This window comes from Podarcis pityusensis, assembly GCF_964106645.2.
Source record: "Podarcis pityusensis genome assembly, chromosome: 3".
Lineage (NCBI taxonomy): Eukaryota > Metazoa > Chordata > Lepidosauria > Squamata > Lacertidae > Podarcis > Podarcis pityusensis.
In genome coordinates, this window is record NC_138026.1 from 70,588,470 (window position 1) to 70,611,157 (window position 22,688).

A 22,688-nucleotide genomic window follows, 5' to 3' on the forward strand; every position below is an offset into this window, starting at 1 on the left:
AGCTCTCAGCTACTTGGGTAGGGGCCCACAGTGCAAGTCCTTCCCTGACTAGCATCCTATTTGCTTTTCAATATACTGATGCAGTTTTGTTTCATGGTTGTGCAGTGTTGCTACTTATTGTAACAACGAAAAAAAATTGCTGCTTTTTTTCCTACCCTGAAAACAAACTATTCCACTACATATATTGAAAGTTATGGCCATGTTCAATCTTGAAAGACTGCTAGATAAGCAACAGCTTAATTGGCCACCTACACAATTATCAATTATCTTTGTTCAACAGCATGACATTTTGTAAGAAGCAGCTTTTTGATAGCATTGTGCCTCTTGCACCATAGATAATCGTTTGTCAGCTTCAAAAAAGTTAGATGCTAAGTAGAAAGGCTCATTATTTTCCATTGTTGTTTGTAACTTCTCTGTGTCACTGTCTTTCTTTTTCCTTTCAGATCAGCTTACTTCTCTTATTATAGACAACTGAACTTAACGAACAAAAGCTAAGCAGATAGCAAAAAATGTAACTGGGGCTGCAATCTACTCAGAAGTAAATCTGACTGAATTCAGTGGAGCTCACTCCCAGGTAAGTGGGGTTAGGACTGCAGCCTTCATTACTGCTTTAATTCCACAAGCTGGAAATCAACACACCAATGAAGAGGGTGGCAAATGGCTTGAGGATGTGCCACCTTGAGTCTGGCCATGAGCAACAGAAGCAGGGACACATTAAAAGGATTTACTCTGTCAAAACTAGGACTTCTGCAACAATGAATAATTAGTTAAATAAAAATGACCATATTGATCTGACATGGAATGTATCCAACAATGGTCCTGGGCTATTGGAAAACAGTTCTACCTAATTTTTGCCAATTCCACCCTATCAAATGCAACTTTCCCTGTGCTCTTTCCCAAAAGCTAATTCTGAGGATTTGGGGTCCCTCCAGAATAGTATGAGACATATGGCATGGGGGGGGGGCTACAGCAGGCAAGGGGTTTGGCAAAAATGGACAGCACCATCTTGCAAGAATGGAAGCACTTTTCAATAGTGCAAAGTTGCTGAGTGATACAAGCCACCAACTGCTAGTGTTCCTATTGCTGATTCACAACATTAGATGAATGGGCAGTTATTAGAGGAGGAAATCACTTTAGTACAGGGGTCAGCACACTTTTTCAGCAGGGGGCTGGTCCACTGTCCCTCAGACCTTGTGGGGGGCCAGACTATATTTTTTGGGAGGAAATGAATGAATTCCTATGCCTCACAATAACCCAGAGATGCATTTTAAATAAAAACACACATTCTACTCATGTAAAAACACGCTGATTCCCGGACTGTCCGCGGGCTGGATTTAGAAGGCGGTTGGGCCACATCTGGCCCCTGGGCCTTAGTTTGCCTATCCATGCTCTAGTACTTAGGTGCTTATCACCACCATGGATATGAAGATATTGTGTGTACATGATAAGAAACATGATTAGTAATTAGTTTCATCTAGTAGCGACCATTGCTTCATATAACCAAGTATTCATATGATGAACACCGTCATGTGAGTCAGCCTAAGCAGATACTCCAATATCTACACAACAGATATTATAAAGTATTCAGAGATTATGGTTGTTTCGCCCACATTTTCAGCAGACCCTTTCCCTCCAAAGTATTCCTTTTTCAGTGATTTTCAGTACTGATCCATGATTTATTTGCACTTTCCTCATGCTCTCAGCAACATCATCACATAGATATATCTGATTGGCTGTGCATCATGGCAATGCTATGCAGTTTCTGATTAGGTGAGATAACTCATGTGACTAATCCAAGGAGAGAGAAGCAGGAAATGCAGGTGTGGGTGGGGAGATAGAACAATGCCAGCACAAATTTCCAGGCCAATTAAATTGTAATTTATACTTGAAAATCAAAAGTAGATTATCTAGCAGTTCCTGGGCTATTTCACCCAAATATTTGATACTGTTAAACTGTATAGTTCCTGATTAGTGCTGAGTTGTAGATATATTCTAAAACAGTTCTGTAACTTTTACTACCATACAATGTTTATATAGCATTTAAATTGCAAGGCACTTAGTGGGAGGTAAGTCACTATAATTATGATCTATATATGAGTTGTCCAAGGCTATGCAATAAAAAATGAGTTGTCCACTATAAATGAGTTGTCCAAGGCCATGCAATAAGAAAATAGCAGTGATGGGGTTTGAAGCCTATTCTCTATCCATTGGACTACAATGCCACTAAGAGAGTTCACTGATCTGTGTAGGATGATTCTTCCAAGCACAATGATTGGTACCAGGTAGCATCTCTTTGATCTCTCCAAATGTCCACTGCCTAGGAACCTTTCAATGAGCATTACCCAAGAACGCCAAGTGGAAATCACTCCTTTGAAAACACTGATGCTTCAGAAACACTACACTTCAACCTGAGTCCTAAGTAAAAACTTTTTAAAAGCAAGGTTCATAAATGGTTAAGCATAAAATATTGTAACTGACTGGAGCTGGCAGCCCACAATACAAGCCAGGCTTTTCCTGAAAGTTATGAACAGAGTGGAAGTGAAATGCACTAAAACATTTACTTGCACACCGACTTGTTTCAAAAGAAAATTCATCCCTTACACCTGTCTGTGAAATACCCAGAATCAATTGCAAGTTTAGAAACATAGCAGAAGTTCAAAGGGGGTCTTTTCAGGATTCTTATAAAGATCTACAGAGAAACATTAAAAAAAATTAATAGTTAAGGTAAGTTCCTGTTCCTATAGCCAACAAAGAATGAGCCACTGGGAAGCATTATTCACTTCCACAAATATGTGAAGGTGAAACTAAGAAGCGTGCCTGAGTTGCACTTTTTCTCCTCCCAGCTAATTAATATTCCTTGTGTGCCATGTGTTTTAGATTGCAAGCCTGAGGGCAGGGGATGGCCTGATTCACAAGCCACACTAAGTGTGAACACATGAATGTGTGGGATCCTAGGGAGCAGCTTGCAGCTGCTTTCTCCTCCCTGGCCCTTTTAGCTGCTGTGGTGACTCAAGTCAAGGTTTAGCTTAAACATTTGGCTTAGATTGTTGCCGGAACCCAGGCTCATGGTTAAACCCTCTCCACACTATCCACAAGCTCAGCAGCAGCAGGCTCCGCTCTGGGAGTTGACATTTGTGAATCTCACTAAGCCAATGTGATATCAGAGGTGGATTTGGCACCCCTCGCCTCTCACTTTCCATTCTGCTTAAAGGTTGCAGAGCCCCTTGCGGCATCCCCAAGGCTCTTTGCCCAGCGCAAACGAACTGGTCACACACCCCTAAATCTGCCTCTGGTGATGAGCAAACCATGTCATCATCTTACTACTGGTGTAAGTCATTCCGGGAGCCTATTTCGGCTGAAAAGCAGGTTAAAATGGTTTTGAAGATGAATATTTAATCCCAAAGTTTTCTTAGAGGTTTGGTTGTGGGTACTAAGAAGTCTGGCATTGGGATGAAGGTGTGATCGTTTCCTTGAGAGGTTCAGAGAAAGAACGGCAGGAAAGGCAATGCTGCTCTATCACTGACAGTGAGTGTTTCAATGTACCAGCAGTGAAAGTAAGATAAAAAGACACGACAACGCATCTCACCCACAAGGGCTTCTAACACTTTCGGGAAGCCCTGCTGATATAACTGCTTGTGTGCAGATCCTACAGAGCATGCCAACGGAGAAAGGAAGGTCACTTAGAGATACCAAATCCACATTTCAAAGTACTAGCATCAATAAAAGGTCTTATCATGGGGTTTTGTAGGTAACTGAAAATAAGCATTAATAGCTGTGCACTCTGCTTTGATTGAACAGGTCTTTAAGACCTAAACCAATTAGTAAGAATTCTTTGATGCTTAATTTGTCATTTCACTTAATTGATTTTTTTTTTAAAATCCCAATTATTTTGGAGGCGGATAAAAAGTGATATGTTTGGCTTTTCTCTAGGCAGACTAGTTAAAGTGGCTAAGCTCTTAGTACAATATTTTTCTGGAAATTTTCAAGGAAAACAAACACAGCAGCATGTCAGGCATACACAATTGAAAAGGACAATTGATGGCCATGCTGGGTGGAGAAACTGTGGGAGGACACACCTAAGAAGAGAAGCTCTGAATGTATCACACCCTTAATCTGTGCAATTGCATACTGAATCTTATAAAGCCAATCCCTCAGAAGTGAAATTACAGCAGAGATGTCTCCTTCCAAACATGTGGATAGCCTTTTAATTCATTAGCACTGCATTCTGAACCCAGCCAAAGAAAAAATGGTTCCTTGTTCACTTTTACAGAAGCATTCAACAGGCAAAAGAATCAGACTTTAAAGGTCAGTCATTTTTAATGAGACAATAGGATGAGTTGAGATGACAGTCTTGATGTGTTGTGGTTTGGACTAATATGTTGGTGGGATCACATCCTAAACTAACAACAAAAGCAGTCTTCGTTTGAGCAGCTCATTCAGTATACCATGTCCATCAGCAGCCAATTCTGGATGTTTTAAGTTCAGGGTTTCTCAAATATCTCCCCACATGCATGAAAAGAATTTCCCGAGTTTCCTCAAATGAAGCTGCCCTGGTAGTGCTCTCTTTTCAGTTAAGGAATAAGCAAGCAATGGAATCCGTGAAAAGCAAATAAGGTCATCGAAAGTAATTCACACTTCCCATGGCAATGTCCGGATCTCGCTAGCTTTTATATGAAAAACAAGGTTTAAATCCAACCCAGGGGCACTTTTCTTCACAGAATTTACACAGAAGTAGATCTACAATTTAATCATTCTAATCTATTGTCACATGCAAAGTAATAAACAATGTCCACAAATCTGAGCCACTTACCTATTATAGTTTTCTTTCTGTAAAGCAGTCTGTAAAGAAAATGCAACCCCCCCCCCCCAAATGCCAGTGGTAAAACACACACACAAGAACACCAACTGAGGGCAGATCCATACCGTACATTTAAAGTATGTTCAATACAAATTCAACACACATTGCAAACACACTGCATATATTACCCAGTCATTCACATAAACTATCAAAACTGCTAAAGAAACACATGTTTACTGGCATAATGTAAGAGGAAGTGACAACTGATGATCTATTCCATTAGGGAACAATGACTTAGAAAACTCCTACATATTTGTGTAGTGGCAGTAAACTTATTCAACTATGAGGGTTAACTGCAACACGTTATATATAGGGCTGCCTCTGAAGACGGTTTGGAAACTTCAGCTGGTGCAGAATTCAGCAACCAGGCCTTTGACTGATTAACATTCTATAGCCCTTTAAATGCGTTTGTGGGAGTGGGGTTATTAGCTTGTTTTTCTTTTAGTATTTATTTTTTGTTCTCATTTTGTATTTTTTATGTTGCAAACTGCCCTGTGATCTTTGGATGAAAGGCAATATAATCCATCCATCCATCCATCCATCCTCAGTGGATTTCTGATTTTTCTTCTAATTCTGTTCACAATTGGAGATATAAGATTATCTCAGGGTGGATCCACCCCATATATTTAAAGGACATTCAATGCATGTTTAAAGAACACGACACACACCCCATTGAATCGTGGGGACTCTAGTTTCCTGCAAAGAACTGACATTTCCAGTGCTCTTAAACTACAGTTCCCAGGATTCCATGGGCAAAGTCATGTATTTTAAATGTGCATTGGATATGCTTTAAATGTATACTTGAGATCTGCCCTGAATCTTACAAATGGGATGGGTTTGGGTTTTTTTTTACACCAGGCTATGTTAATGTAAGGGACGCAGGTGGCACTGTGGGTTAAACCACAGAGCCTAGGACTTGCCGATCAGACGGTCGGCGGTTCGAATCCCAGCAATGGGGTGAGCTCCTGTTGTTCGGTCTCTGCTCCTGCCAACCTAGCAGTTCGAAAGCACGTCAAAGTGCAAGTAGATAAATAGGTACAGCTCTGGCGGGAAGGTAAACGGCGTTTCTGTGTGCTGCTCTGGTTCGCCAGAAGCGGCTTAGTCATGCTGGCCACATGACCCGGAAGCTGTCTGCGGACAAACACTGGCTCCCTCGGCCTATAGAGCGAGATGAGCACGCAACCCCAGAGTCGGTCACGACTAGACCTAATGATCAGGGGTCTCTTTACCTTTATGTTAATGTAATGGGATAAAAAATAGTCCTGTGCATTCCCCCCCCCCCAAGTAGAAACCAACCTAGAGAAGCAAATAAGTGCCCTTCTTCTCTCACACAACACATGGCTAGGGTATGGGAAAAATTAACCACCATGAGATAAAGTTCAATTTGGCTTGGTTTATAAAGATAAAGTCTAAAACTGTTGATATCATTTTCTTAGTTTTTGTTTAATAATTACTGTTTTTAAAAGCAAAAAAAATTATCTGGGGAAAGAGATAAAAATGTTCTTCTCCTGAAACACCACATGGCAACATTCTAGTACCCCAATATACATTGCAAGTGAGACTGAGGCAGTAAAACATTTCCCCACATACTGGTAGTGTACTTCTTATCAATGCCCTGAGAAGATTCTAACATGTCTCTGACATTCTGCATTTTCCTTAGAGCTCTCTTATCAACATACAACTGGTATTCAGACTTTACAGATTTGTAAAGATAATATGAATCAGCCTGAAATTATGCAGTTATGGAAAGCTTTCCACTTGTTTGAGACTTGCCATCCTGGTTATATTATCACTAGTAAAGTAAGGATCCCTTAAAACTTGGCAAATTGAGAAAAGATGAACAGAAGCTCTCATGATTCTTAATAAAATTCTCATTGGGGCAATTTTATTTTATGTTATTTTTCTGCCATGTTCAGGCTTATGAGCTCTGGATTTCGCTTTTTTTTAAAAAAAGGTAACATGATAATAAAAAACAATGAAAACTTCAGCTTCCTAGGGATTTCTTCTTCTCTGGTAAATAAAGGTAGGTCCTATGTATATTTTATACCTGTGCATCTCTTGGAACACTAACAATAATAGTGCCTTGAGGAACTGTACACCACACAACCTGGTTCCTGAAAGATAACATGAGGCCCTTTTGCTCTCCCATATTGTTTTCATGTTGCTTAACACTGTTGTGATTTCTGAGTCTGATTTTCAAGTGCCTAGGGGTTATGCCAAACTCTTTTGACGCTTTTCTTTTAAAAATATATATTTTAAAAAACATTGGAAATAGTTGACAAAAATGTATTTCCTCTGGGACCACAATATTCAGTATTTGTTTTAAGTGCTTGCTGTTTGCTGAACCAGTTCAGACCATCTTTAAAATATCAATCCATCATCTTGCATGCTGCAAGAGAAAATGTGTGCATGTGTTAACAACTGACAATTCTCAGTTTTTCCTTCTGTTGCAGTTAAGAAGGAAGCACCAAAAGGCATTATAAAGGTAAAGGTACCCCTGCCCATACGGGCCAGTCTTGACAGACTCTAGGGTTGTGCGCTCATCTCACTCTAGAGGCCAGGAGCCAGCGCTGTCCGCAGACACTTCCGGGTCACGTGTCCAGCGTGACGAAGCTGCTCCGGCGAACCGGCACCAGAGCAGCACACGGAACGCCGTTTACTTTCCCGCTATAAAGCGGTACCTATTTATCTACTTGCACTTTTTGGCGTGCTTTCGAACTGCTAGGTTGGCAGGTGCTGGGACCGAGCAACGGGAGCGCACCCCGCCGCAGGGATTTGAACCGCCAACCATGCGATCGGCAAGTCCTAGGCGCTGAGGTTTTACCCACAGCGCCACCCACGTCCCGCCAAAAGGCATTATACTTCATGGTATATCAACTCTGGATTTAGCTAGGGCTGCCATACATCCAGATTTTCCAGGACATGTCCTGAAATTCGCCTACAAAAATGGCATCCTGGGTTATTTTTTGGAAATCGGGCAAATGTCCTGGAAAACCAGCAACAGGGGTTAAATTGTGCCCAAAATGCCACAAAAAGCTCAAAAACTCAAATTATTGTAGCTTTTACTAAAAAAAAAAATAAAAAAGTTCAACAAACAACAAAAACTTTGTCCTGATTTTCACTTTTAGTAAACCTGCTTAATAGAAATTATAAAATTAAATCTGGGAATAGGACTACATGCTTTCAAGTTCTCCAGCCCCTTATTCTTTGCAGTTACCTTTTTCTGAACCTTTTTGAAAGAAAAATCTCTCTCTTTATTACTTGGATGGCAGACTATTTTTTATAAAAAGACCAACAGTCCAACTCCTTCCCTCTATATTGCTTTTTAAAAATCAGATCTACCAAAACATAGACCCCACACAGATGACCAAATTATCCCAGGATGAGCTTTAGTACCCAAAAGTAACTTTTTTGTCTATATCATCCTAAAAAGCAGAGAGAAGGAATGTGTTCAATACTTTCTTTTTGTCCCAGCAGCTGGGTGACACTCTAGACCTAATGGACGGCACAAGCTATTGAAGTGTTTCAGCATAGTGTGCCTGAAAGATGAATTGTAAGAGAGACAGATGACAGTTTTATAACTCTCAAATATCTGTGAAGTGATGGGCATCCCACTATTCTTTTCAAAGCTGACTTATCTTTTAACCTATCAGAAAGGCTCATTTTCTACAGCAAAGTACTGTCAGCAGACAGTCAAGGCAGCACCAGCAGCACAGCGAAACAGTTTAATGGACTATATTGTGTTGTGCTTGAGATGGAGAAAAAAATAACATCTATTTATTTTCAAACTGTGTATGCCTTTCCAGAAATTCTCTCTCCCTGTCCCTACTCAAGACCACTTTAATCATTCAAGGCTTCATACATGCTGGTTTACAAAGTTGGGAATATGTCTTGGGGCTCAACACTTTCCCTCTACCTCTCCTACCACACACTGGCTGAAGCATGAAGATATTGGCTTATATTAGGCCAGAGTTGTGGTTTCCTGGCTTGTTAATTGACACCAAGTATGGAACAGTTCCAAGGGACGCGGGTGGCGCTGTGGGTAAAACCTCAGTGCCTAGGATTTGCCGATCGCATGGTCGCCGGTTCGAATCCCCGCGGCGGGGTGAGCTACCGTCGTTCGGTCCCAGCTCCTGCCCACCTAGCAGTTCGAAAGCACCCCCAAGTGCAAGTAGATAAATAGGTACCGCTTTATAGCAGGAAGGTAAACGGCGTTTCCATGTGCTGTGCTGGTGCTGGCTCGCCAGAGCAGCTTCGTCACGCTGGCCACGTGACCCGGAAGTGTCTCTGGACAGCGCTGGCCCCCGGCCTCAAGTGAGATGGGCGCACAACCCTAGAATCGGACATGACTGGCCCGTACGGGCAGGGGTACCTTTACCTTTACCTTTATGGAACAGTTCCAGTATACAACTATAAACATGCTGTCTTTATGGACCTAATTGGGAACTCTAGCACAATACAAGCCTTGAATATTACACCAAAATCAGGATATGGTGTGAGGAAAGAGTGCTTTGGGGCTAATTCCCAGGTTCATAAACCGGGTTTATAAAACTTAAAATGATTCCCTGAACTGGACCACTGTCTCCTCCCAGATTTAAAAGTGGACCACTTGACCTTATTATTATTATTATTATTATTATTATTATTATTATTTAAATGTTTTTATTCCAGAATTTCAAAAATAACCATTGAATATGTACGCAACATTTGTGTCCCTAATAGATTGGATGAGGGAAAGCAATGTAATGCATACTGCCAATTGATTCAGTAGCAGGATCAACACAATGATTTCTGTTATAAAACCCCCAGAAATTCTATTGTGGAAAGTGTGATTCATATTCCATTGTAACAAAACAGAATTAAAATTAAGTAGCACACCCTAAAAATGCAGTCTTAGTATTGCCAGGATACTGTGCTTAGCATTCTTCAAGCTGACTTACCGAACATCTGTACAGGTTATACATGATATGCACCGACTATTTGTTGTAATGAGGTTCAGTGCCACAGATGTCTCACTGTCAGAGGTTGGGTGTGCTCCACATTTAAAGTAGAATTCCTGCAATATTGAAGAAGAGATAAAAGGAAGATTACATACTTGCACTTCATGTCCTCTCTTTATCTTAGTCGAAGTGAAGTCTGAGGCAGTAGATAAATCACTACTGCCAGTGGAAAAAGGGGATGCTCATTAGGAATGCTTTAGGAAGGATGCCTCACAGTATCTTTGTACAAGGTGTATATTTTGCTCTTTGGACATCATCTGAAGAAAGAGAATGCATTAGCACTTGCATAGATTCTGTGATGGTTTTCTTGCAGGAATGAGGGATTAATGGAGAACCAAACTGGTACAGAAATAAAAAGGTCCTGGATTCTACAAGGATTTATCCACATGCAGGAAGCTGTTTCCTCACTCAGACCTCACTCACAAGAGTCTGTTGTTGAGTAGTGGATTTCCCCACATCCAGATGCTAATCAAGGTAACATATGTACACTTCCACTTCTAGCTTGGGAAGCATGTTAGAACCAGGGCAAGGCAGTACATGAATGCAGTGGAAGTTAACCAGAGAATGAAAACTTGTGACCCTTCAGATGTTGCTGCCTTTAGTGCCCTTCAACCCCAGCCAGCATAGGAAATGGTCAGGGGTGATGGGAGTTATGGCTCAAAAAATATCTGGAGGGCCATCTATTCCCTATCCCTGGTCCAGGATTAATGAATTTCTGAGTTGAAATCCAGAGAATAGAAGGTATTGCCCTTTGATTAGGCAGAGACAGAAAGCCAGACTCCTAGACTCTTCCAGCTCTATTTCTATTAATACATTGTGAGTAAAGCATAACTCTGTTGAAACCATCACCAAACACACCTTTAAGCTCTGAGAGTATCAAGAATCTGGTCTATAACCTTATATGGAAATACAAACAGAAATGTGCAACATGAGCTGAAATGTTGCTTATCAAAAGAAGATGTTTATGTGGCTGTTTAACTGTTGTAGAAGGAGTGGGGACACCCCCCTCCCAAAAAGACATTACAGAAGCATAAAAAGTTACCCAGTTAAAAAGTATATCACTGGAGAGCTTCTGTACAGTTCTGTACAAAGTGTTGTAAACCCAACAGAATTATATCTACTGCTAGGGGTATGACAAAGTGTAAACAGAGGACATAAATATCCCAGCAACAAAGAACAGAGTTTACTATCATGACACACTGTGCTGTGTACTGCATTTAATAAGGAATATACTTTTCTTGATGAAAGGGATTCTGTCCTCCCCCCCCCCCAATATATAGTTTACTGCCTCCATACTGTTTTTTTTACACAGTCATTTAATGTATAGCTAGCAAGCAGGTGTCAGGACTGGTCGTTGTCCTCTTCAGATCACCACACAAACGCTTCTTGTTCTTTTACAACTTTTTATTGTGTATTAGGGACGCGGGTGGCGCTGTGGGTTAAACCACAGAGCCTAGGACTTGCTGATCAGAAGATTGGCGGTTCGAATCCCCGCGACGGGGTGAGCTCCCATTGCTCGGTCCCAGCTTCTGCCCACCTAGCAGTTTGAAAGCACATCAAAGTGCAAGTAGATAAATAGGTACCGCTCCGGCGGGAAGGTAAACAGCGTTTCCGTGCGCTGCTCTGGTTTGCCAGAAGCGGCTTAGTCATGCTGGCCACATGACCCGGAAGCTGTACGCTGGCTCCCTTGGGCAGTAAAGCGAGATGAGCGTCACAGCCTCAGAGTCGGTCACGACTGGACCTAATGGTCAGGGGTCCCTTTACCTTTACCTATTGTGTATTAACAAACAAACTTATAAATGGTTCTTATCTTTAACTATTCTTCCTCAGAGCCACTTCTTTCAGATACCTTCTGAGCTCTGCTTCTCCGTGACCAGCCACCCTCAAAATGGCAAAGGCGCCCTTCCCTTCGCTTTCCCGCTCTTTTTTCTAGCCTCCTGGCTAGAGTTGGCTTGTATCTCCCCTCCTCTGAATCTGAGCTAGAACTTAACCCTTGCCTTTCCTGGGAACATCCTTTCCCTCCCTGTTGTTCCTGTTGCTCTCTTCTGTTAGATTCACTGCTCTCCCCCCCCCCTTGGGGAAAACATTCTCCCTCTGGGAAACTGGAAACTTCTAACTCTAACTCTTCCCTGACAGTAGGAATGCAACTCTATGGTATAATTTGATCCTATTCATTTCAACTAGGTATTTTCAAAATTTGTCAGACCTGTAAACAGAAAGAACCATTTCCAGGAGAAACTCATGCCCACATTGTTCTTCATGATATGAATAACTTACCGACTGCACTACATCATGTTGCATTGTAAACAACTGATGGACCAGAACAGATCTACTGGAGATCCAGTTGACTACTGGAGTCTGACATGCATCGCATGAACATTTGCTTCTCCCAAAAAATAAAATATTGTGATGTGAAAAACAACACCCCCCTTTTCTGAGTATTTTATAAAAACCGATAATTTAAGTTTGTTTTGCAAAGTTGTGATTCAATCATGACCACTAGAAGTGTTTTAGAATATTGTAGAATATTATTATTGTGCTGTTCTTTCTGAATTCCAACTTGAAATTGAGTCTAAGAGTCTAAGAAAAAGTCTAATGCTGTGAAAACCCAGTAAAAAGGATAAAAGAATGAAAGCACACAATTTCTTCCTCTCCTTCTATTTTGCCCTAATAACATTTATCTGGATATTTATCAAGACTTTGGGATCATTGACTTTGGGATTTGGTGTCAATGCTAATGGTTAATGACTTGCAGTTTCACCAAAATGCACATAAAATCTGTGTTCACACATTGATATCACCTACATTTCCTTGAACATCTTTTTTTTATTCCTGCAGGGGTGTAATACCGCTGGTAAAGATATGGTTCTATATCATGAACCTGACATGAATTTTAAAGTTGGAGAATTTAAAAAGACAACTTTCTCCAATAATTTGTCCTTCTGCCATGATTATTAAAATTATACATCTGTTAAGAATAATTTAGATATTTGTAGGCTACAATCCTATGCACTCACTTAAGTGGGAATAACTCTCATGGAACTTGATGTGGCTTACTTCTGTGTAAGGTAAAAGGTAAAGCTAAAGGACCCCTGGATGGTTAAGTCCAGTCAAATTGAACTATGGGGTGCGGAGCTTATCTCCGCTTTCAGGCCGAGGGAGCTGGTGTTTGTCCGCATACAGTTTTTCCGGGTCACGTGGCCAGCATGACAAAACCACTTCTGGTGTATGGAATACTGTGACAAGTGCCAGAGTGCACGGAAACGCTGTTTACCTTCCCACCACAGGGGTACCTATTTATCTACTCACGCTGGTATGCTTTCGGACTGTAGGATGCACTGTTAATGCCATTCCCATGGCAAGAGTGGAGCTAATGGCCCTCGAGTCCCTTTCTGATAAACAGATTTGTAACAGAATACGCTGTAACTACAGTGAACTGCTAGGCATTTAATCATTAATATGATTTAGATATGAAGTTTAAATTGATATAATGTGGGTCTAGTTTTGGGGGAGTTACAGAGCAATCCTAAGTGGGGTTGGGGAGCAGTGCAGGGATGAATCCATTGCTGAGCTTGCACCAGGCAAAGCAGAACAGGTGTGTGTAAGAGCAGTTTTTCTTTCTTTTTCCCTATGCCAGCTCCAGGCATAGCTGAGGGAACAAAGAATTGAGTCCCTTGGGGGATGCAAAGGCTTTGAGTGCAGCAGATCCCCATCTCTCAAATGTGCCATATAATGGCTTTCTGCCTACTTCTGCTAGCAAGAGAACCACCAGCGGTAACTTTCCACCTGTCTGGGCACAGCTGAGGCCTCTGCCATCAGAAACATTCCTTTCCACTGGATAGGTATCATTCTGCAATATTAAGCCCTTTCTATCATCAACACCATTGGCAGAGTTTCCTGCTACGCCCAAAGCAATTCCCACCGAACCTGTGCTATTATTTCCGACAAGCTTCTTTTATTAGCAGGGAAGGAAATTATGACACGTAAGAAGCTACCACATTTCTTACACATGGATATTCCATTAAGTTGTAGTTAGCTACATTGCTGTCTCCAGAGACCAGATATTATAACTTTCATCATTAGTAATTAATCTGCATTTTGGAAAAAATGTTGCTAATTATTTTTGAATTCTAATTGTGTGTGCTCTCTGTGTAGAATGCTGTGCAAGTTATTAACAGAAAGGAAATTATTAGTTCTTGTAAAGCAGCCAATAGATGTACATTGTGTGCATAATCCTTTTTTGTTTGTTTTTAAAGGACAATACTGCCATAAAAAGCATGATTACCAAATATACAAGTAACATTTCTCCCCAAAATTAAATCCAGATAATATTTGTTTGCTGATTAACAGGCTGGCTCCAAACCTCAAAGAACTTAATCCATTGTAGTAGAGTTAACTCTCAAACTATCCAGCCTCTTGGTCTGTATGCAGTTAGCATTTTGCTTCAATGAAGTAACCCTCTATTTTCTATGCAGTACTTGGAAGAACAGGCTAACACGCTAGAAGTGTGTGTGTGTGTGTGTGTGTGTGTGTGTGTGTGTGAAAGAGAGAGAGAGAGAGAGAGAGAGAGAGAGAGAGAGAGAGAGAGAGAACTCACCCATCAACTCTCCCTCTAGCTTGATTCAAAATACCCGCTGTTAAACAACCTATTTTTTGAAACACTTATAACAGATTTGTTTGACTTTCAAGCCTGTTCCAATACTCAGTCCTGTCATGCTCCCATCCCTAAGACACAGGGAGGGTTCAAGTCTAAGACTCACTCCCTTATCCCATCCCCACCTACCACTGAAGTCAAGCCCTCCTGGTCACCTTTGGGGCATCACACCTGAGACCTCCAAAGAGTCTCTTTCAGACTTAGTTTATTATCCAAAGCCTCATGCACCGAGTCGGGGAAAAGGAAGTATGATTAAATTGCATGTAGAATCATAACTTCCCCTCTGTGGCCTAGCACCTCATTCAGAAATATTTTTTAAAGTGTTCTCATACATTTCTCACCCCCGCTCCCCGTTTGCTCTCTCCCACAAAGGTCAGAGTTGATCTATTAACTGAGACCAAGCGTACTGGATATGGACAGCCTTGATGAAGAACTGGCAAAGGAGTCTGAGCCCAAAGAGCTTTTATCATGAATAGCAGGTCTTTTCTCCGACTTCGCCAGAGGCATTCGGAAAAGGGCAGTGGGTTCAGTCAGTCAGCACACAGACAGAAAGCAGATATTGGAGAGAGACACTCACATTGCTCTATTGTCGATGGTCATATTCAATTTTTTGTGCACTTTCAAAGCCTTTATATTGAGCTATCCAAAAACTTACTGCTGCCCGCTTACTTGGAAATGCTTTGACTAAACTTGGAGATATACATTATTATCAGCAGTAATAGTACAACTTGTTATGTAACATTTTTGCCCACCTGAGTCACTGTATTCCCTCTCACTACATCAAGAATGGGAAATCTGGTGCTCTTCAGATGTTGTCAGACTACAGCTCCCACCTTCAGTTATGATGGGCCATGCTGGTGGGACTTGGAGTCCTGCAATATCTGGAGGACCAGAGGTTTCCTAGTTCCTTCCTACATTTTTTTCCCAAATGAAATTTTGTGGAATTTCACAAATTAAGCAATGGGGCAAGGAGAGTGTCTTGGGGCAACAAGAATTAAAAAAAAAATACTTCTGCCTCAAAACAGCTTACAATCTCAAATAAAAAACAACTTTGGTCAGCAACCTTGCAGCTGCATTTTGAACCATGCTCTCTGGAACCCTGCCCACCATGGCTAATTCAAGCTAGAGGGGAGTGGGGGTTATCTTTTGGGAAGCCCTCCATGGACCCTGAGGTACTTGACAACTACTGATCACCTCCTAGGCCATGTTCAACATCCTTTTAATGTACAAAGCCCTGAACAACTCAGTCATGTTACCTGAAAGACCACCTGGACTGTAAGAGCATTACCATCTGGAGAAATTCTACTTGTGCTATCAAACCATACAGAGTCTCATAGGGCAGTGACCCAAAAACGGGCATTTTCTGCTGTGGCCCCTGTACTGTAGAATGCTCTTCCCTCTCTGCCTTATATGAAGCAGCAATTGTGAATTGTTTCAAACATCTTTTGAAGACTTATCTTTTTGCCCATGCTTTCCTTGATCCACAAGAAGGGACCCTGGTTTATGTGTCTGAATTTCTGTTCCATTTGCTTTCATATTTCCGTATTATTGCTTTGAGCTTCTGTTTTTCCTTGAATGATTTATTGCTTATATTTTAGACTCTGCACCATTGGATATTTTTGAAATATTAAGCAGTTTACTAAGCCTTTTAAATAAATGAAGTGTCTGCTACAGAGAGGTTTTGAACATGATTCTCCTGGGGAAGAGTCATTAGCTCAGTGGCAGAGCAACTGCTTTGCATGGAGAAGGTCTCACTCAATTCCTGGTATCTCCAGGAAGGGCCAAGAGAGACCTCTTTCTGAAACCCTGGAGAAGCACTGCCAGTCTGTGTATAGACAATCCTGAGATAGATGGACCAACAGCCCTATTTAGTGTAAGCATCCTGTGATGGTTCATCCCAGTCCTCCTCTCTAGACAAGTTATGCCACAAAAATATATTTCCCCCCTCTCTCTCTACCAGCATCGTTTGATGTAGTTAGAAAAATTGAAGCCATGATTAAACCCATTTTCAACTGTCCGCATCCTCCTTTTGCATACCTGGGCAATATGACACAAAAATTGCAAAACCATAGCTAGAGGTCATAGTTTGTTGAATCCAGCCTGAATTATTTGAGGAGGTAAGTGCCAGCAATAAAATTTAGGTCACGATTCATCCTAGCTGTATTGAACCCAACCCACTGCATTAACATATAGATTGTTAAAGATATGTATGGTCTAATATGAGCTACAAATAAAGCTTGGCATCAAAGAAGCTATTTAAAATGTATCTCCATCATCTTATGCTAGACATCACTGCTGATTTTCAGGTCTTACATGTATATATCAGCCCTCAAAGTAGAATCCAACTGTTCAATTTTATTATCAAGTGTTTCCTGTAGAGAAACCATCCATTCCTCCAGGCTTAATTTCCACAGGCAATCAGATTTGAATTTGTATGCCAATTTAAGACTCCAAAGGGGCTCCATGAAGGAAAAGTTCAAATACACTAGCAGACTGAGTCCTCTGGCAATGTCTCACTTAGAAGAGGAAAAGAAACACTTTATTGTCAGATCTGTGTGCCCTTCCCTTTTCAAACAAACTAACCAAGCCTTCACGAAAAAGCCACTGATCAAAGCCACATAATAATTACACAAGTACACTAAGATAGGAAAGGAAACTATAACATTTGGTGAACTGATCTACACGACAACGCGTATCCATATAATCATATTTCTCAAAGAGATTCAAGTGAACATAATCTAGAAAAAAAACTTAATACATGCAATGCCATCCAGCCATTTTCCTCCACCCATCTCCAGCTGCCTTGTATCCCTTGAATAACTAGTCACAATAATTCAAACTGTATCAGAGACAGTGAATCTGGGATTGCATATAAATTCAAAGTCTTTTACGTTAATTTGACACTCAGGGTGTGTTATTTCATCTAGTTCAGAGGGGTTTACAAAGGAAACAAACAAACAAAAACCCATGATGTATGCTTTTTAAAAATGGGCAGAGAAACTTCTGCAGACTATGCTAACCAGCAGTTTTTGATACTGTGGCCTTTGATGACATACCACTCTGTTTTCATAGTTCCAGCAAAAGGAGTTTTTCTGCTAGATCAGGCATGGGAAACAGAATCATAGAATCATAGAGTTGGAAGAGACCACAAGGGCCATCGAGTCCCTTGTGGACTACAACTCCCACCATCTTTGACTATTGCCATGCTGGCTGGGAATGATGATAGTTAAGAGTCCAACTATACTTGTTCCCCATTACTGTTCTAGATAAACCAGAAAGTATGCTAGGTGGATTGCATTCAGTTTAGGGGGACAGATAAATTATTACTCAAACCTGGTACAAGAAGGTTTTCAGTATGTCCTTATGAGTGGGTATCTGACTCATGTCTTCTGATGCCAATAACTCTTCACTTTATTCAACTGTGTAACCCATACCCACCCACCCATCCATATTGCTAATTTAAAATTAATAAATAAAATAGGATAAACCCTACAATAGTAGGGATCATGTATGATTGTTTGAAAAGACAAATATCCCAGTGATGTTCTTTTCAGTTCTTAGAACAGTTCAAAATTGTCATTTCAAAATTTATTAGCATTGTACAAAAGACAATGCATATTTTATGAAAGAGAAAATTGGGTTTTTTTATTATATCATACTTTTTTGCTGGACTGGGAATGACTTTGACTTCTATCAAAGTTTTGCTTAATGGGAAAATATTGTATTACTTGTCTTCCCCTTTTTATTCTTTTCTTCCAAGATTTCTTTCAATATGGTCAGAAGTAATCTTACTTCAAGGTGTGTGTGTATTTCTACCATGGCAGAATATTCATTTTATATAGCACATCATGAGGCCCTGGAATTATTAACAAAATTGACTTTTCTTGTTGAAAAGCAGGGGTAAGAATATTTTCCCCTTACTATTATTCTAATTCACTCTGTCCTATATCTGGTGCTCCTAGGTCAGTGAAATCCTATACAGATCTACTTAGTAAGCTCCACTGAATATAACTGAACTTACCAGTGCTTTTTTTCTAAAAATAAATGTTTAGGGGTACTCTCATTTTGACTCAAGAAAATCACCATTTTATAGTTCAAATCAGGAAAAATAAATACAGTAAATGGACAAAAGTACCAAGATTCACAAAATGTTTAGGGGTATGTGTACCCCCGCGTACCTCCAGAAAAAAAAGCACTGGAACTTATGCCCTAGTAAGTGTACAAAGGATTGCAGCCTTTGGGGTGAAATTCCATACTGAGTTACCTGGAAGTCATATTGAATTCAACAGGGCTTACTTCTGAGTAGCCTTATACCGTGCAATCCAAACCCAAGGTCCACAGGAATGAGATAATTTTGATTTAGTGAATCTTGGACATTCCCAGCTGAGCCAGGCTGTAAGTCTCTTACTCCAGCACAGATCAAGAACTTCTGAATTAGCAATCTCCTTAAAATGGCATAATTTATGCCAGTGTAAACCCCAAAATGAATATTCAAGGGATGTGGTGAAGGCAAAACAGGGCAAGGGGAGACTTACACCTGTTCCAAACCCTGTTCAGCTTGGTTGTGTGACCTAGGTCCAATCCTTGAAACCTAGGACCTATACTCACCTGCTGGCTCAACCTGGGGCTCCTAAATGGAGTTTGGGATAAGGGTAACTTACACCAGTAACTTACACTGGCCTAAGTTTCACCAGCTTCCTATAGTTAGGACTGCTGTTAGTCATGTTCAAACATACCGCTGCACATTGGTAAAAGACTACCCCAATATAATCTGGATACAATAGCAGCCAATCACATCAAATTTGCTTTTTATTTTCTAGCTCATATCAGTAAAAACTGCATGCACTCTTACACACACAAAATAATACAATCCTACATACAGCATCAATATTTCTTCTTTTTCTTTTGCAGTTTATCATTGTGCATGTCTACTTTGGTAATGTACTGGGGGAGGTTTGCAAAGGAGGAAAAGGAACTGTAGCAAACTATGCATGCACAGTGTTTTCCACAAAAATTGGAAAACAACAACAAAGGATAATTCCTAATATTCCACTTCAGAAGCAAGGCCAGCTGAAAGTCCAGAACGCTGCAATAAATTTGGATAAGAATTTCAGGAGCATCCTTAGAAAAAGGAGCCACGAAATCACTGTATAATTTATATTAGGTAGGAAGTGTATTACCAGAACAGTTCAACTTCATATATAAATTGTAAACGTAGTCTGCTGCTTAGATTTTACTGGGGATTTTATTTCAACAGATAAGCTCATTGCTCTGCTGAGACACATAGTATCAGGTTCTTATATAATTGCTTGAGATATTTTATCCATCACATATAATGAAATCACCCTGTGGAAACAAAATCCCTTTCCTCAAATCTCCAGCTGCTACTGAATGAGACCAGCAGTCTTTGGCTATCACAGCAAACTCTTTAAAGTTGCTCAGATGTCTCTCTCTCTCTCTTTTTTAAGGCAAGTAGCATTTACGTTTTAGAGTAAGTAACTGCCAAGCATGGGAAATCTAATGCGGAAAGAACAAGGGCAAACCCACACATACCTGTATGTTCACACCCATCTCAGAACAAAGAACATTTCCAGGCAACGTGCATATAGCACACATGGAACAAAGCAACATTGCCATTGCAAGCCAATGCTGCCATTGTCAAGAAGGAAATGCCTATAGGAGGTAAGCTCCCAGAGAATCATAACTTCTTTAAAATAGTAATTAAAGACAAAACAACCAATCAGCAAATGTATGAATGAAGTTCAAGAATACAAAGAAAGGCAAGGTCGAGTGGAAATTCTAAAGTATTGATCCATTAAAATAAACAAACACATTTTTTAAAAGAAGAAGAAGAGGGGCTTCCACCCATACCAGAAAACAATTTGAAGGCATTCCCACAAATGGGCGGCAAGCTCAAAGACAGCACAGATCCATTTTCCACTGTGGCATTTCCCAGAGTTAATTAGAGCCTTCAAAATCCTTTTGGGGAAGTGTTTGCTTGAGCAGCAATTACCAACCAGAATAATGGATGAAAAATATATGAAGATTTAAGTTAATAAGATATACTACAGTGAACATTATGGATAAAATTTTGAATTTTAAGGGGCTTCTTAAGAGTGTTCTCCAAAGATGCAGACTCATTTCTGAATCAAGCTGGGTGGGGAGTTAATACTAAAATTTACTTATTTAAAGCATTATTTTTTGTCTTGCTGTTCAGATGAAAATAGGTAGAGTGGCTCACAATTTTTTCTCCATGTTGCAAGTTCAATGTTGCAGTTCAGATTCTCTGCCTTCAGGCTTGCAGTCTAAAAGGCATGGAACAAAAGGAAGAGAGTTTGGAAGATGGGAAGAAACAAGCTCAGACACTATCCTCTGTTACGAAGTGCCTGCAATGACCAGCTGGAATGGAACAATTCTGAAAGAAGCAGCCAAAGGTTACTGGTGTTTCAGCAGTAGCAATGGAAACTCATCACACCCTTCCACATATCTTGATGTGCATTGGTGAAGCTGATCACTTAGCTGATCCAATAGAATTCACCCATGGCATTCAGGCATTAATAGCAGGCACCACCTCCGTGTGAACATCTTCATCATGAGCATGGTTTGTTCCAGCTTCATGGCTATTTTTCAAAATTACAGGCCTGGTAGCTCCTGTCTGCCTCTCCTATCTCCTCTGCTCCTGTGGTTGATGGGGTGAGGCTCTCACAGCCAGAAGTGAGCACAGACTCCTTGTGTAGAAACCTCTTGTCTTCCAGCTGGAATCTTGGGGCCCGAAAGTTCTGCAGGAATGAGCTTCCTTTGTGGAAGTGGCATAGTGGGCTGCTTCCTGCACTCCCTATCCAAGGAGACCCCTGATTCAAAGTCAGGAGTGAACTGTCACTATGTTGAAGATGCTGCACTTCCACAGTATAGTGGAAGGGTGTGTTCTGCACCTCTTCCACAACCTTGCTATGTTTCCAGCCTGCTATTTTTATTTTTACCACTTTGCTTTTACATTGTACAAGAGGGTGGCAACAGAGGGATGGAGGGCTCCATCCATCCTCCACTAACCTCATTTAGGAGCAAAGCACAGGCTATAATTTTGCCTTTTTGGAAGCAGACAGATAACTTGGGGCTAATTTATAAGGCAGGCACAGTCAAATCCAACTGGCAATGTGAACAGATGATTGTTACTAGGAGGAACAAGAACCATTGCCAAAGCTGCAGACATTCACTGTTGCAAACAACAATGAACCAGTGTCAAAAAAATATTAAGATTTTAGGGTTTTTTCTTTCAGGGAATATTCTCTGCCCAAATCCCTTTTCACATTAAAAATGCTTATTGGACAATATGAGGCCCCAGCATACACACAACTGAGCGTACCAATTAGTTTCAGCTTTCTGACATATGACAGCTTTCCAGCTTGACTTGGGTCCTAAACTAGTTGCCCAAATACTTGCCAGTGAGGATGACTATAAGAACAATAACACAATGACTCCTGCCCTTTCATAAGATGAGACATGTTATGCACCAGTCCTCAGCTTGGATCAAGATCAAATTAACAAGCTGCACCACAGTCTCCAAGTCCCAGCCCAGCAGCAGGTCAGGTTGACACTACTTCGCTTTCATAAATACATTTTGAAAGATAAACGTAATCAAACACAGTCCAAAAATCTGAACATAGACTTTTTCCTGCTAATGCTCCAAGACTTCAAAACTCCCAGAGCATTCATTCACACACCGTGCCTTAAAAGCTCCAGAAAGAGCTGTTACAGTAAGCTGTATCATTGATCAGGAGATTAATGGCAGATTGGCATAACAGGCTACCCAGGCTCCAAAAGCAGCTGTTACAGACCACTGACATGATAGACTGTGGATAACAGGCCACCCAGAGTCTATTTTCTTTCCTCACTATAAAATTTCAAGCCATGGCAGAGCCCTTCAAGGATGCGTTGAGGCATAGTGACACTGGAAACACTTCGGTGCACTTCCAAGTATCCTTTCAAGCTCCTTGGCCAGCACTTTAAGTGATCTCACTGACACGGAAGCCGTTCTGAATGGGTCATTTTCACTTATTTACCCACAATGTTAGGCTTTATTTGGCACATTACCTAAAGCCAGCCACTTAATTCGAAAGAGTCCCACTGATATTAACAGAGTTACTAGCGTATTTTACAAACCTCAGCCCCCCCAAGT

At 40.8% G+C, this 22,688-nt stretch overlaps 1 protein-coding gene across 5 annotated transcripts in view; it reads right to left on the reverse strand.

Moving 5' to 3' along the window:
• The window catches only part of PRKN (parkin RBR E3 ubiquitin protein ligase), a 611,538-nt gene that overhangs the window by 292,152 nt on the left and 296,698 nt on the right, over positions 1 to 22,688 (reverse strand). For all 5 annotated transcript variants that reach the window (XR_013984719.1, XM_081000694.1, XM_081000696.1 and 2 more), the window contains exon 6: positions 9,799 to 9,914. Coding sequence is in view for 4 of the 5 variants with exons in the window: in XM_081000694.1 (XP_080856820.1) it covers positions 9,799 to 9,914 (116 nt within the window). In the remaining variant the exon portion in view is untranslated. The remainder of the gene's footprint in view (positions 1 to 9,798; positions 9,915 to 22,688) is intronic.